At 56.5% G+C, this 15,667-nt stretch overlaps 5 protein-coding genes across 5 annotated transcripts; 1 reads left to right on the top strand and 4 right to left on the bottom strand.

The window, feature by feature from the left end:
- Nucleotides 1–1,558: 1,558 nt before the first annotated feature.
- Nucleotides 1,559–3,910, bottom strand: C8Q71DRAFT_721194 (uncharacterized protein; the record flags this gene model as incomplete). Its single annotated transcript, XM_047921417.1, has 3 exons — nucleotides 1,559–3,540; nucleotides 3,592–3,805; nucleotides 3,845–3,910. 3 exons carry the CDS (start codon nucleotides 3,908–3,910, stop codon nucleotides 1,559–1,561), a joined length of 2,262 nt encoding a protein of 753 aa, XP_047782158.1.
- Nucleotides 3,911–7,434: 3,524 nt separating this feature from the next.
- C8Q71DRAFT_889430 (uncharacterized protein) lies at nucleotides 7,435–9,248 on the top strand (the record flags this gene model as incomplete). Its single annotated transcript, XM_047928635.1, has 2 exons — nucleotides 7,435–7,674; nucleotides 7,736–9,248. The coding sequence occupies 2 exons, from the start codon at nucleotides 7,435–7,437 to the stop codon at nucleotides 8,984–8,986; spliced, it is 1,491 nt and encodes a 496-aa protein (XP_047782157.1). The 3' UTR covers nucleotides 8,987–9,248.
- A 790-nt stretch (nucleotides 9,249–10,038) lies between these two features.
- Nucleotides 10,039–11,557, bottom strand: C8Q71DRAFT_854565 (uncharacterized protein; the record flags this gene model as incomplete). Its single annotated transcript, XM_047927072.1, has 2 exons — nucleotides 10,039–11,244; nucleotides 11,297–11,557. 2 exons carry the CDS (start codon nucleotides 11,555–11,557, stop codon nucleotides 10,039–10,041), a joined length of 1,467 nt encoding a protein of 488 aa, XP_047782156.1.
- A 922-nt stretch (nucleotides 11,558–12,479) lies between these two features.
- Nucleotides 12,480–14,008, bottom strand: C8Q71DRAFT_740791 (uncharacterized protein). The gene is made up of 3 exons (XM_047922777.1): nucleotides 13,675–14,008; nucleotides 12,788–13,622; nucleotides 12,480–12,735 (listed from the first exon to the last, which is right to left on the bottom strand). The coding sequence occupies exons 1-2, from the start codon at nucleotides 13,905–13,907 to the stop codon at nucleotides 12,827–12,829; spliced, it is 1,029 nt and encodes a 342-aa protein (XP_047782155.1). The 5' UTR covers nucleotides 13,908–14,008; the 3' UTR covers nucleotides 12,480–12,735; nucleotides 12,788–12,826.
- Nucleotides 14,009–14,142: 134 nt separating this feature from the next.
- On the bottom strand, nucleotides 14,143–15,179 carry C8Q71DRAFT_740790 (uncharacterized protein). Its single transcript, XM_047922776.1, has 4 exons — nucleotides 14,741–15,179; nucleotides 14,642–14,679; nucleotides 14,509–14,590; nucleotides 14,143–14,424 (listed from the first exon to the last, which is right to left on the bottom strand). The coding sequence occupies exons 1-3, from the start codon at nucleotides 14,998–15,000 to the stop codon at nucleotides 14,544–14,546; spliced, it is 345 nt and encodes a 114-aa protein (XP_047782154.1). The 5' UTR covers nucleotides 15,001–15,179; the 3' UTR covers nucleotides 14,143–14,424; nucleotides 14,509–14,543.
- Nucleotides 15,180–15,667: the final 488 nt, after the last annotated feature.

The following is a 15,667-nucleotide window of genomic DNA, read 5'->3' as shown; positions in this document are numbered from 1 at the left end:
GAGTCCAACGTCCCTTCCCTATAAACGGTGCTTGTGTGGTGCTAAGCATAGCTGAGGCTAGCCGGTGGTCCGTAGGGACGCCGGTGGATCGTATATTCCATACTTGAGATGATCGGAGAGTTCGTTCAGTCACATAAATCCGATCGAGGCGTGAGCGAACGTCTGAGGCGCGTTGCGGGAATGTAAAATCGCATTGTGTTGGATTAGTTATGCGCCATCCATCCTTCATATGGAGTTTGTTAAGCAGCTGTTGTAGGTGCTCAGTTGCCGATGGGTTATCCTCACGTGGGGGGAGTCGGTCGATGGGTTCTTCAACGACGTTGAAGTCCCCTAGTAGTACGTCAGGGAGCTTATGTCTATGATTGGAGTAGTATTCTTCAATCTTCAGCCAGAATTCTGAGTTAGCAGTAACGTCATTTGGGGCATAGACGTTCAGAAAAGTGAGATCTTCTTCTTTATGCCAGTGTATGGTCATAGACATAGCTCGTCCTGGTATAATAGTCGTAGCGTCGTGCTGGGCCGTATCTACAAGTTCTCTGTTAAGAACAAAAGCTACACCGCCCACGTTGTCCTCATTGGTTTGTGCTGATATGACAACCATGCGTCTCCCATACTGTCTATGTAGTTGGTCAATAGTCGTATCATTTAGATGTGATTCTTGTATTGCTAGAACCCCAATCTTCTCAGTACGTATAAGCTGATTAAGGACATTCCATTTATTGTTGACATTGCCAGACAGGTTCCCTCTGCCGTTCATGTTCAATGTTGCCACATTCAGCGTGGCTCGCGTATTACGGCCCTTCTTAGATTTCGTCGATGCCCCTGGTTTGTGGTTACTCAAACGCGTACCATCTTCCATTTGTGACGCTGCTAAGGAGTCATGGAAGATTGCCCTGCCGTCCGATCCTTCCGACGATTCATTGGGAGTCATTCGGGCAGGAGGCGGTGTCATCCCTTGTCGTCGGGAGGGAGTGTTTCCGGTTGCCATGTGAACGTCCGTGGTGTTATGTGTGTTGTTGTAATTGTGCGCCGCTGCTATCGTTCCCGCCGCTACAGCGATCCACGGCGGGAGGGGACTACTCCTGAGCCCCACAGGTGACATGCTAATTCCTTATATAGAAGGAGTTTGCTTAAGCCTCTCGGCGGGGCAAGTCTCCGAGTGCCCTGAGGTGAGAATGGAAATTAACGGAGATTTATGAGTACGCGCTGACAGGCTTTCCTGTCCCGCTTGAAGCGGTCAGTAAGTGTGGGCCTTGAGCGCGGTCATCCGCTTTATCGATGCATCTGCTGGAGCGTTTTTATTATTATTTATTATAAGTTTTCTTAGCCGAATGTTTTCTTATTACAGTAAGTGTGATCGGTGGATGCGTCGCAGCGTAGTGTTTGTGCACCGAATTTGGTATTGTTTTAAGCGCAATATTTGTGGATACAGAGTGATGGTACAGCGTAGTACGACTCGAGACGATCATGGCTAAGGAACAGTATATAGGTGAAAACGGGGAGCAGCAGTCGTACTACATGAGACAGGAAGACAGGTAGAATAGGGATGGGATGATATTCAGAAGTTGCCATTTCCACGTCCACGGCCACCTCGGCCGCGCCCGTTACCACGACCGTTGCCACGGCCATTGCCTCTGCCTATCGCGGCGTTGTGCTGGGGCGGTGGTTGGGCCATCTGTGGTGTCTGTAGGGGCGGCTCATGCCAGCCGATCGTTCGGCGTACAGGACATGCACCTGCAATGTGTCCGAGTGAGTGGCAGTATCCGCACCAGACTCTGCTTGTGAAGGGCTCAGGGTGGCCAGCGATATTCGACCCGAATTGGTGAAGCTTGAGCTGGCTGCTAAAACGCAGCCAGTCGCGACGGTCTGACGTCGGCGGCCTGACATACAGAACTGCTACAGGCTCAGTTGTGTTAGTAGCGACGCGGCATTGAATAATATCGACATCTATCGAATCTAGGATGTGGTTCAGGGCATCGATCCGCGACGAGCCACTCCACATCCCACCGCGAGAGATATCGCGCGTGAGGACGTCATAGGCTGTGTCGAACAGGTCGGTTTCGAGGAGGGCTCGGCGAACGAGCTCCTCGTACTCGGCTTTGGTTTGAGCGCCGAATCTGTAGATGAAGCGGAACATGCCACACAAGTGGGGGTTCGAATCACGCCAAAAATCGAAGTGAAGGGTTACAGGCGTTGAATTGAGCCAGCCAATATGAACAAGAGCCGCAATTTTGGGCAGAGGAATGCCCCGCGCCAAGTACCAGAACGGCTCGGTGTTCATACCGTGGAAGCCCGCGACAGAGTAGGCTGGGAGAATGAACGTACCAGGGATCAGCAAAGTGCGTCGGAAGACGTCGAGCATAATTTCGATGCGAGTACTGACCCCTGGTTCTTCGGTGCCGTGTAGAGGGATCTGGACAGCTAGCACGGTTTCAGAGGCGTCGAGGGCGTTCCAAGAATCGCGTTGGCCTGCTGCCATGCCGCGTCCCTTCCAGCAAGAACTGTCGCCTTGTACTTGGCGCCACGAGGCAGTGGGTGGAACGACAAAGTCTGGGTCGAGGGCGTTGACGTCGAGAGGGACAAAGGCGTTGTTCGGGCCGTCGTCGTTCGAGCTTTGGGAGGAATTCGAGGCAGAGGCGGCGCGACTCTCACGGCGTTCGCGGCGGAGGAGGCGGCGCCGGATTCGGCGGCGCGTGTGAGAGGAAGACGTGGGCACAGGTGTGTCAGGCCTAGTAGCATCGATCATCTCTACTTCTTGGATTGAGGGCGTGCGCAGGGACGATCGCGGCGAGACGTTACCGATGATGCTGCTGCTATCTCCCACCTCGGACCAATGATGGCCACGGGCCGGCGCGATGGGGGTCGCCGGACGCCTGTTCCTGCGAGGGGTAGGCGTGCGCGGTGAGCTAGAGGGAAGCGAGGACGGCGGGAGAGGGAAGAGCGGAAGGATGTCGCCGATGTCGGAGAGGACGTCGTCGTCAGAGGTGTCGACAGAGACGCGTGTTCTAAGGCCATTGTGACGATGTCCCGACGCAGGGGCGCGACTTTGCGGCTGGGAAGACCTTTGGCCCAGAGGGGACAGGAGCATCTCGACGAGCTCAGAGTCCGATATGTTTACGATGTCGGTGTCAGGCGTGCGGGCATCATCCAAGACACAGGGGTGAGAGGGTGACTGCGCGTTAGGACGGGCGGAGATGTTTGTGCTGGGCGAAGACGCAGAGGGACCGGGGGTGGCCTCTAGGAGGGGAGAGGCGACAGGTGTGGCTACAATCACCTGTGCGTTCTGCTTGCGTAGTTCGACAGAGGGAGCGTCCTCGTTGCCAAGGTCTTCCTCGGCGCGTCGACGCTTACGGGGGGCGCTGCCCTGGTCATCAGCCTCCATAGGTGGGTCCTCGAGCACGGCCCGGCGCACTTCTTTGGGACGTTGCGCATTGGTCCCGTGGCGGCCAGAGGTGGCAGCCTGGGCCTTTCCTTTCTTTTTGTGTGAGACGACAGTCCAGCCCGCCGTCTGGTGAACAGACGCAGCAGCAGGAGGGGAGTCTATGCACTTGGTTAGTGATTTGTTATGGTCGGGTATGGCATAGTGCAAACCTTGTCTGCGGGCGATGGTCTCTGTAGCCGGGGAGGCTGGAGTGGGCGGTGACAACACAGGGCTATGTTGGGGATTGCCGTTTGCGTTCGCCTGAGATAGAGGCCCAGCAACAGCGGACGCATAGGAGAGACCGGGCGAGAGCCTCGGCGACTGCGACTGCGAAGTCATCGCTCTAATTGTCGTCGGGCTCTGAGGGCGGGCGATTTTTAGTTCCTATGTCTTGGTCATCGCGAGCATCAGATTGTTACTTACTTCGTTAGATGTCAGTGTAGGGCCATCGTGGCCAAGGACATGGTTCGGAGCAATGGTGCGGGACATATTCTTTAGTTGGTTTATTTGGGATTGAGCGAGATGGTCGAGAATTCAGAGCAGCGGGGTGAGCAGATAGCTGTAAGAGACGATGAGAGGCGAGTATGCGGGAAGCGAGCAGAGACTGAGAGGAAGTCACTAGAGTGATGCCGTAACTCTGAGTCTTCCTCGCTATTTAAGGCGCGTTGGCGCGACGTTTGATTTGTCACTGGGCACGCTCGGATTGGACCAAGTCGTTTATTTGCTTTGCAAGGGTTCCAGCTAGTCAGCCGCAGGGTGAGCGTTGGGGTAGTGTCGTGTGGCGTGTGTTTATCCTCGAGAGGGGTCATTAACTTCAAGGATCTCATGGCATATGTGCCAAGGCAGCGGAAGGGAGAAGGTAGGGGCTGACCTATGTGCCGACGCAGCGGGAGGGGCAGACAGACAGAGGTAGAGGACGTACTGTTTTCGGGTCCTATCACAAGGCTGCCCATCATTACCGCGCGCAATCGCTCCCTCCATTCCCAAGTCAGCAAGGCAGTGGGCTGCGACGTACTGTCGGGGCACTAAGGGTCCGATTTAAATGGGTTCTCTGCATCGTTTTTCCTTCGGTTCCATCAGAGTTGGGAGTGCTGTCGACGCCGCGGCGGTTATCGTGGTTGCGTGAGACTCGTGCCTCGATGCCTCCCCGTTATGTTTGACCGGGGCATCGGTGTCAGCGTCGTTTTCTCGGTGTGTGGTCGTTTGTTGATACATGGATTAGGTCGATTGTCTTCCAGGGATATGTGGGATATGTGGTGCATATAACAGAATCTAATGCCGTAGTATGGGCCAAGGCGGGAGGTAGGGCAGGTGGCGGTAGTGTCGTGTCGCAGGCGTAGAAGCTCTTCGCTGAAGAAGGTTAAGGGCGCTTGTTTTCGGGCACCTTACTGCCTTAGCTGGTATTTGGCGTTAAGCTAGATTTGATCGGCGTGGTGGCGTGTTTTGGACCCGAGAGGTCGGCTGGAGCAGACGTAGAAGGGCTCGCTATAGACTTGACTTTATGCAGCGTCTTATCCGTCAAGGTAGAGTTCATTGATCTCCACAGATTCCGTCCGGAGCATCGTTCACTAGCACGTTACTGGTATGTCTACCGTTAATCACACTGCGGGGTGTTCATTTCGTACGTAGCCACAGCTCCATCCTCTCCGCTTGCTCCGCTTGCTCCTTGGTGGCCTTCTATGAGTTCTTTGGTCCTGGGGTCTTTCGCCATTCGTGCGCGAAGGCGCGTTATAGCGCTTGGAGTAATGTCGAATTCATACGGGTTAGAGCCGGGGTTCTGGAAATCAGGTTTGTTGACGAATGCGCGGTGAGGGCCTGGGAGGAGTGGTAGTGTGTGATAGACGAGTGTATGCGTGTAACCGTCTAGATCGCAGAGGCGGGCCCATGGGATCGGGACTTTGATATGTAAGCCGTCTTTGCTCCCGGTGAGCCGGAACGTGACCCAGTGTCGCATCATGGTCACGACCTTGGAGACACGCCCAGTCTCTATCACGTGACTGCCGGTGCGGAGGGTTACCACGTGACCTCTAGCCAACGGCCTTTTAGGTTGGCTATCGACTATCCACGTCTCCCGCCGTCCATCCTCCTCGAGCTCTGGGCGTGCCTCGACGACGATGTCGACTTCGATGGAGTATGCAGGCTGGTATGAGGTGCGTTTTCTCGATTTCTGTGGCTGGACAGCGAATACGGTTGATGACGACGCTCCAGGACGCGTTACGTGTTGCCCATCGTGATATGCTTGTATTATGGGCGATTGGGCAGGAGAGCTGCGTGTTTTTCCAGATGAGAATGCGAAGAACATCTGGTACGTTATGAGCGTTTATTTCATGGGGGCTCACCCTGATTTTATAGGTCAAAGCGTTTACTGGAACGTGACTTGACATACGGGCGGCTAGCCGTTTCATATTTCCTTCAAGAGGTTTGCAACATATAGCATGATTAGGAGCTTAGGATTATGGATTATGGAAGGGATCATGTCGTAGCATGGGCATTTACGGACGGAGAGGCCGTCTGCAGAAGACTTTCTCGGAGTGCAATGATTTATGGGACGCGTTTGATGTGCGCGTGATCGTGCCGTGCCATTGCACGTGGTTAGGGCGGTAGCTTGGCTGATCGGCTTGTCGGGTTCCGGGCGCTCAGACCCGGGCCGGGTGATCACGTGAGCAAGAAGCACAGCCTTCGTAGCTATGCGAGCTCGTCGTGTCCCGTAGCTGGCACACACTAAGTGGGGTCTTGATGTAGGGGGCCGTCATGGCAGTCATCGCTAGGGTCAGATGGTAGCTCTGGGTCGCGGGGTACGGGAGTCGTGGGAGGGGAGGGGCAGCATGTGAGGTGCGTTCAGTGTTTTTTATGTAGTCGTCGCATCTGCGCAGTCAGGCTTGTCGTTGACAACAGTTGGGGGATACCCACGTGTGGGACACTAAGGACGGCTATTTCTCCTAGGTGAACAGTATATATGGGGCTTTTAATGCGATTTGGTGAAGCCGGGGCTTGCATCTGGTCGTTGCAAGGCTAGCGTTTATGCGACTCGGTTGTCTACCGGTTTAGTATGACTAAGGACCTCTAGCTTGGCTTAGCTAGCACTCCTCGAAAGGACGTGTAGGTCATGTATACAGTACAGGGACATCAGGCTATTGTCATAGCCGATGGTCGGGCCAGTGCGACGACTGTTGTGGAGATGACTTTCCAGCCCGCGACCTCTAGTCTGGTTTCCACCAGAGGGCGTTATAGTGCAGTTGGTTTCGCCTCCTAAGAGGTTACTTATCCCCTGGACCACGTAAAGGTCTGCACTGGACTCGTCAGCGACGAGCCCATCCAGGGGGAGTACAGTTTGCTTCCGAAGGGCCGTCAGCGACACATCTCCATAAGCAGGCGAGCAAGCATTGCAATTGAGCTCAGAAGGGGCTCGCGGAGCATACCTGCTGCCGCGCTCAGAACTGAACGCGTTGACAGGTTGATCCACTCGTACAGTGGTCCGACCCCGAGAGGCGGTACCCCATTGCCGCCCCGAGTGCCCATCGTCTACGGGCAGCGCGCGACCCGAGTACTCGATGGGCCCGTTGCGAGCACTCTTCGCCATCGCGACACCATCCGGACTGGATGCCGCCGACAACGCCCACAGCGACATACGAGGGGACGGGACGGACAGAGCGGGGACAGGGGCGAGGACAGACGCCATTGGCCCACGCGATCGCAGCCTGGTCGTGCGCGTCTGCTCGCTGCCCCAGATGGGCAACACATGGACAGCGCGAAGGGAGGGGATGACGCTGCAGTGCTCAGCAAGTGCTCAGGTGGGACGGGAGCGCCGCCGGAAGCGGTCAAGTGATCGTGTCCGACTCGACGTGATCGCTCAGGTGGGCGGGGGCTGCTTAGCAAGTCTCCTCCGCCCATTCGCCACCGACGTGTCATGCGCGCACACATAAAGCGCGAGACGATGAGCAGCCCTGCCCATCCGCCTCCAGCAGACTGATGTACAGGCGGCAACCAACTCAGCACACAGCCCACAGCGCAACATGCCACGTTCCCCAGTACACCTCGCCCTCGGCTGCGACGACATCCTCTACGAGGTCTTCCGCCATATCAGGACGCTCCCCACATACAGCAAACCACGACAGTCGCTCTACGCCTGCGCCCGTGCGTGCCATGTATTCTGCGAACCGGCACTGGATGCTCTCTGGATGGAACTGGACTCTCTCCAACCGCTCCTCGAGCTCTTTGAGGGTTGCCATGTGGGCTGCAACGGGTATTACTACGTAAGCAGTCGTCCTCCAACGTTCGATCCTCCCTAAGACAGCCCCATCGATGCGCATACAGTGTCTCAACGTAGTGGGACTCCCCGAGAACCTCGAGCGGTTCCGCAGGTACGCCCGCCGCGTGCGCGTCCTCACCGTCCCGCGCGAGATGAAGTTCAAATCCGCCAAACGCTTCGCCTTCCTCACCCAGCTCGCCACCGTCCTCTCCCTCACCTCCCACACGCCCCTCTTCCCCACCCTCACGTCCCTCACCTGGGGCACCATCGGCAAGCACGATCCCTCGCTCCCGCTCCTGCTCTCCCCGCGGCTCCGCTCCCTCCACGTGCACTACGTCTCCCGCTGCAGCGGCGCAGACCGCGTCGTCGCCGACGCAGACGGGGGGCCCTCGCTGTCCGCCCAGCTCGCGCACTTCCTCGTGCGCGCGCCCGCGCTGCGCGTCCTGCGGCTCACCGGCCTGCACGACTGCCCCGCGAGCGTCGCGGACCTCGAGGCGCACGCGGGCACGGCGCGCATGCTCGCGGGGATCCGCCGGCTCGAAGAGGTCGAGATCCACATGGAGAGCACTGTGCGGTTCGACGAGTGCGCCTGCGCGCGCGGCGCGGCGGCCAAGATGGGCCTTGGCGTGGAGTGGCCCGTGCTGAGGCGGCTCACGCTCGCGGGCCCGTCTGCTGCGCTCACCGCGGCGGTCCCGATCTTCGCGCATGCGCCCCAGCTGTCGGAACTCTGCCTGTCCAGCACGTCGGCGTCGACAGCGGACGACGCCCTCCTCATGGGCGCGCTGCCCACGCTCAGGCACCTGCGTACCCTCCGGCTGGAGTTTACAGGCAGGCATCCGATCGACGAGGGTCTGTCGCGCCTGGCGAGCGCATGGCCGCCAGAGCAGCTGCTCGAGCTCGAGATACGCTGGCGCGCCCTGCGCAACACTGTCTGGACGTCCGCTGCGATCCTCCAGGACTTCGCGGAGCATTGTCGGGCGCTGCGCAGGCTCGTCCTGCCTCCACTCGATTTCCAGCCCGTCCTCTCCCTCTCCCGGGCGTCCTCGCCTGGCAACGCCGCCAGCGGTGTTGTTGAGCAGAAGCAGGAGTCGTCGTTGAGAGAGCTGAGGCTCCAGTCGATTCTGCTCGCGGGCTGCGATGTGAGCGCTGCCGCGACGTACGTCGAGCGTCTCTTCCCCACGCTGGAGCTGTGCGAGGGTGCGGCCCCGTGCGAGCCTGTTTCGAATGCGTGGAGTAAAGTCGAGGAGGTATTGAAGGAGAGACTGAGGATCCGCGCAGCGTGCACGCAAATGACGTCTTTATGTTTGCGGCCTTAGGAACCATGGGCAAAGGTGCTTGGACAGGACTATGCGGACATTCATTCATCATCATGTCTGCGGCATCCGATACATTTTTGTAAGTTATAGCGGGAGGCCAGTACCGCAGTCTTCTCTCTACCATTTGACTGGCCAGCAATCTCAGACTCTGTACGTTCTTTCGTGGCGCCCAGCATCCGAGTCCGCCGTGACGTAAATCGTCTTTGGTCTTCTCAAGTTTAGGTGCGTATCGATGGTTCGCGACGCCCCTGCGACGATCTTCTCTTGGCCATAATACCTCGACGGCCTGCGTACACCTTGCATTCCCTGGCCTCTGCCGCTCGAGTCTGCGAAACGTTCACGCAGCCGGTCCTCGACCCCTTATGGACAAACCGAGACCCAGTGACAAATCTCTCCGAAGAGAGCAAGGTCAGAGGCCAAGAATATGTACATGCGTCGCTGTCTTGCCTGCTGTCTGGTATGAACAGTACCTGCCTGCGGCTGTCTCCTCCGCCGACGCCGAAAGCTTCCGGTTCTGCCCACATCACGGCCATCCGCAGGAACAAAACTCCAAGGGAACAAACCCTTGCTTCACTGCGATTCGGTCGCAGCCGCATGGAAAGCAACGCATAGAAACAACACGCTACGTTCTTTGACTGTAGGACTGTACAAGCGATTCCGGGGGCCCAGAAATGGGCTATGCGTACAACTTAGCAGCATTCGCCGGAAGCTTGTCTCCGGAGTCCGTATGTTCATTTGATAAAGTGGCTTGCCTCATGCTTACGGCGACATTCAGGCGGGCTAACCTACGCTGGTCGAAGGGACTGCATGCCCTGTCTGTCGTCTTGAATCATTACACTCTACATCATGACCTAGAAAGTGCTAGAAGAGCGCGCGAGTTATTGCCAACCTAATACGAGGTCTGTATTGTATCTGATCGTACAGTGTACAGTGTGAATATCGTAATGCTAAGGCTCGTTGAACTCGAACCAGGACTGTATGGATGGATGCGAAACGCGACGATGACAAAGCCTGTGCAAATTGTGCTAAAATTGTGCTAGTGCAAGGGTGTATCACCCCTGCGCTGTCTGCGTGTCCCGCAAAGCCCTGACTCTCTCGACAACCGTCGCCCACCTCAGCCATTTCTCGTCATGCGGAGGCCACGGTTTCTTCACACGCTTGTCCGCACTCCGCGCCATCCGCTCGAGGTCCAATGTTGGGAAAGACCTCTCGATAAATGTCGGCAGAGCTTTCTTCCAGTCCCAAAATTCGCCGTAATCCATGTTGACAATGTTCAGTTCGCGTAGAGACATCGATATTGCTTCTGTCACGGTCTTCGCGGGTGCACGGGGAGGCAAGATCGGCTGGAAATCGATCGGAGGCAGAGAGAGCACTTCGAGATACGGACACTGCCGCGCGTATTGGAGCAGGAGCTCCAGGGGAACTATCGGTTCGTGCTCGCCGCAGTAGCACTCGACCGATATTCTGCACGTCTTGAGGCCGCGCCAGAATCTGGGGAAGTCGAGGAAGTCGGGGTCGCCTTCGCAGTTGCTGTCCAGAGAGAAATACTCGATGTGCTGGAGGTCCGAGAGCGCCTCGACGAGGCGCGGGCATGTTTCTCCCGGTTGCAATTCGATGTCGATGAGACGGAGGGTGTGCAGGTGGGGTGACTGCTGGAACCACGCAAGTACCTGGGCGACATCGGCGGGATCCCCGCTGGCGGATAGAATCCTCAAATGTAGGAACCCGCCATGTTCAGTATGATGCGTGAGGTCGTCGGTCACATCCAAATGGAGCTCCTGCAGACTCTCCATCTGAGACAGAGTGTTGAGGGTCTCAGAGTCAAGGGATGACCCATATGACCTGAAGACCCGAAGTTGCGACCAGCAGCTCACATGCAGAAACGACAACGTATCCGCGAAGCTCCCGGTGACGTGGAGTGATTGAAGGACGGGCAATTTTCCATGTGTAACGAGCATACTATTTTCGAGGAAGTATGTGTCGGCGTGCCGCAGCTCTAGATGGCGAATCGAAGGGGCGAGGACGAGCGTGAGGCCTAGGTCTGGTACGACTTGTTCCAATCTGAGGTGCCGCAGATTGGGAAGTATAACGGCATCAGTGGGCTGAAAGCTGCTCAGAGCGTGCATGAGTGCAGAGCATGCGCTCTGGTCCATCTCGCCGTAACGTATGCACAATGCCCGAACCCGCCTCGCGTACTGTTGAAATCTTGACGCCGAGAGGGCATCTACAGCGTTTTTGCGTTGCATACACACTGTGGACTACGGCGAGTCAGGTCGGATGCTTTGAACCTGGTGTATGCGAGGAGCATACCTGAGGAACTGCGAGATCAGAACATTGACATGCTGGCGGCTGGTTGGGAATGTGGAGTAGTTGCAGGACAGGCTTGAGCGAGTCGATTTCCACCCAAAGCGCGTCTAAGGCGTGGAACGACATTGCTCTACACACGACAGCCGCACGAGCGAGCGATGCAAACGGCCGCCGGCCATCTTCATCGCATTCCTGTAGTCTGAAGAAGATTTCCTGGAGTATGTCGCCACAGGACAGCGCGCGAGCCGTGGGCGTCGTGGACATGATTCCGTTGTATGAATTTGACATGATCCGCCACGGTTGTAAGAACCTGATACTCGCGAGGAGGTAACTGCCAACGGTTGATGGTGAGCTGGGTTCACAGGACGATACAGCGGGGTAGAACCTGTGGAGAGAATAGGCTCGGAGCGGGCTTCCCGCCGCTCGTCGAGCACCCCGTTACGTAAACGCGTGGCGCTGTGCTAGTTTCGCGTAGGCAGACTTTAATCACGACCGTAGCAGGAAAGCACCAAGCAGTACTGAGATGTGCCGTATGGAGCGTCCACTGTCGGACGAAGTCGACGTGGGTCGGAGGCAAGTTGGATCGAAGCCTCGCTTATTTGAGCTCAGTGTCGCGGGCGCCCGTATATAATTACGTAGGTGGAGGCAGCGGCGAGGTGACGGCGTTGTGCCCCGGGCCTGTGGAACACTTGCACGACTCTGACACCATCGTCGCTACGTACGGCGAACACAAGAAGCAGCAGAAACAGTCACATCCACCACCCGAATTGTATATCAAACGCATGTAGTGATGTTATGTGCTAGCGCAAATACATAGGATGCATTGAGGCGATACAGGCTTTGTTGCCCATGTGCTCAACTTGACCAAGATCGGAATTCGGGACACATGAGAGTTGCATGATATGCAAGAGCAAGTCTATCGAATTCATCTCGTCTCTCGTTTCTCGTTTATGTACGCGCCGGTGCGCCTGGCAGCGACGGCGACCCTGAAATCACTCGCTATGTGCGGCCAACACAAGGAGCAACAACAGTCACATCCCACTCAGACTGTATATCGAGGACATGTTTACTTCAAAGTGCAACTTCTGGCGTGCATTGAGGCGATATGGACTACTTTAGGCTAGGATTGTACAGGAGTGAGACACAAGTATCAGAGTTACAGATGATACTTATGCAGGAGGTCTGCGACACAAGGATCGGGGGTAATGAAAGTACAAATCTTTGGGTCTCCGAGAGAAACCTCACTGCAACACCGCGTCCGGTGTTGCAATGAAGTTCCTCTACACGACGACCAACGAGGCGCGAAGAGAAGACTACAGTACAAGAGTTGTGACGAGACATGACGAAAGGAACACGGATACACGGAGCGAAACACAATCCCGGGACACATAGATATGGATAAGGATAAGTTGTAGCGACGCGCGTCCAAAGCGTTGACATCTCTGTCGAGCATCGTCAATGACGTGGAACGCTCGACGATGAAGCCATACACACCTCGAAATCTAGCGATGCACGACCGACAAGACCAAACACCTAGCCAGGAGGGCCATCAAGAGGTTCACCAGGGACCGAACCGCGACCAGGAGCAGAGAGATCGTTCGTTTCAGGATCTTCAGCTTGAACAGGTCGCTCCGCGATGTGACGAACCGTCGTGGGAGCCGCAGCCAGCAGCAATGTGCTTGCAGGACTTGAAGTGAAGAAAGGGCCAGGTGCGTCGCCGAGAGGGGCAACAGAGCCAGGAGACACCCGACCAGCTTCGAGATCGTCGTACTTGCGCCAGAACTCAATATCGTCCGAAGAGGACTTGTGCGGGGCGAGCTGCCAGTTGAGGACGTACTTGACGGAGTGACGACGAGAAGGCACCAGACACGGGCCGATTGCCAAGACGAGGAGGAAGAGTCCAACCGCCATGAGAGGTACAAAGTCGACCATGTCGACCGAGTGGGCCGCCGTGTTCGAAACTTCATCTGAGAGGACGGGCGATGCGACCATAGATGGGTCGCCAAGGGACGCAGCAGACGCAGCAGGTTGCGTAGAGTCGCTGACTTGAGTAGGGACCATAACGGGCACTGCAGTCGACGTTGACCAGACATAGTCGTATGTCGGAGGGAGCACCGAGTCATCCGAGAACAGGAAGTTGACCGGAGGACGGGCAAGAGCCATTGTAGGGCGGACAAAGCCATCGAGCTGAGACGTCCGCGTTGGGTCGAGGTCGAAGCCGAACGACGGGCAGAGACCACCAGGGTATCCACAGCCAGACTTGACGAGTCGAACGAAGTCAGAGTCCACGGGAGGCTCAAGGCCGTAACGATGACGAGCCGGAGGCAGGCTACGCATGAAGATCAGTATCAAAGGCGATGATCAGGAGTCATGCTACACACCCATGAGCGAGGAAGAACGTGTTCAACGAACGCTTGAACATCCGTTCGTAGCGATACGCGTTCCGCGAGTATTCGAGGATCAACTTGCTACCACGCGCAGAAGAGTCGAGCGTGCGCAGACAGTCGCGCAGGATGGCAAGACCGCCGGGACCAGCGAACGAGACGGAGGCGATGAGGGTGAGTGCGCCGATGAGAGCGGCGGCGCCCTGGAGAACAAGGGCGAATACCAGCATGTCGTATGCAAGATATTAAACAAGAACTTGAGTATGACAGAGAGGCACAGAGGCAGCGGAGGTGGTTGGAGATCAAGAATGAGTGAAGGCAACGGGATGTGGGCGGTGGGTTATGAGGCTGGGGGCGTGTGTTTGACAGAACTCTGATTTGTTTGGCGCGTTCAACAAGACGCGTCAGTCACGTGAGCGGGACGCGACGCGTCTGCCTGGGCGCTTGATGGTCTCAGTGGGCCTCCAGCGCTCAGCTCAGGTTCAAACCCGGACGAAGCTCTTTCCAACCCCAGACAACTATTACCACTGCCAGCAGTACTGTACCCGGTCGCCATTGATCATGATGAGCTCCCAGCACGTTCCGATGACGGCCACGGCTCAGCAATGGGATGCAAGTACTTACTAGCCGTCGCAGACTGGCCGCTTCGACTAATCCAATAGGCTCGCATTCGAGAATCAAGACATCAAAGGCAGGACAAGCTACGCGGTGCAACGAAGTGACGGCATGGCTACGCAATAGTCGATACTGAGGAATTACACCGCATCGGGCGACATAGTAAACATTGAAGGTAAGCATCACGATTGCCATGAATACTTCAGGAAAACATACCAAACACCATGGCTTGGCTCGCTTGCTCTCCACCTTTACAGATTAACGCCGATGGGGATGCAGTCGAGGGCAACAGCGCCGTCTAATGGTACCTTTAGATATACGAGAATGTGCTGGATGAACGCACACCTACTATAGTCGTTGTCGTTGCAGCAGACCGCGTTTGAGTCACTAAACATACACATCCGCAAGTGAGCCATCATTTTCATCCACGTATAACACGGACACTTACCAAGATATGCCTCCGACGAGCGCCGAACACCCAATGCCGATGTTGTTGAGGAGGTTGTCGACGTTAACGCCGAGGGCTCCCAGAAGGGACACCGTACCATTATTGAGGTTGTCCGGGCTCGAAACACTGTTGCAGCATACCGCCGAGCCGGTGTTGCAACTGCCGTCGTCACGCATGGCGAGGCTACCGATGGCGGCCGGGGCGGCCCTAACGAAGAGGGCAGCGAAGAGAGCGGAGATGAAGGTGAGGATGAACTGCATCTTGAACAGAGCGAGTGGTAGGGTGCTGATGGAGCGGGGAATGACGCGAGAGGAGCGAAACGAAAGTGAGTGCCGGTGGGCGGTAGGAGTCGATGCGTGCTAATGGGCGACGAGCGACTTGCTCTCATTCGTCTCGTTCTCGCGGTATTTATCTGCAACCCGCGTACCCTTCCCTATCAGTGTCGTGCCGCGGTCACTTCGAACCAAAAAGCCGTGCGGCCGCGCGACATCATTTCATATTGACACTATGCTTGCAGGCGGCTGGACTTGTGACTTGGTCCTATTGGTCGCAGTCCTAAGGCGATGGCGGCCGGGACAAGGTTGTCAGTGTGGTCCTCTTCGCTTCAGATCTCACAGCTGGCACGCTGTCCGACGCCCTGCAATCACAGTCAAGTCGACCAGGCTGCCGGATACTCGGAGAGGGAGTCGCTACCCGATTTCTTCGACCGTCGAGGCGTGCATGCCCGATTCCAAGTCTATGGCTGCACATCCTGCAATGTGCTTCGGTCTGGGATGGTGCCCATTTACCTTCCAGGCGGATCTATAGTCAAAGGTCAATTCTTCTGACGGGACTTCCCACTAAAGCTCGCGTATGTCCTAGGAATCTGGATCTCATCGCGGGAACCATAGATTTTGGTACGCCGCTGTCAAGCAGACTGGCGTCGCA

Source organism: Rhodofomes roseus, assembly GCF_022264815.1.
Source record: "Rhodofomes roseus strain CIRM-BRFM 1785 chromosome Unknown C8Q71scaffold_4, whole genome shotgun sequence".
Taxonomy (NCBI): domain Eukaryota; kingdom Fungi; phylum Basidiomycota; class Agaricomycetes; order Polyporales; family Fomitopsidaceae; genus Rhodofomes; species Rhodofomes roseus.
The sequence above is the reverse complement of the archived record's forward strand: the minus strand, read 5'-3'. Positions and strand labels throughout refer to the sequence as shown.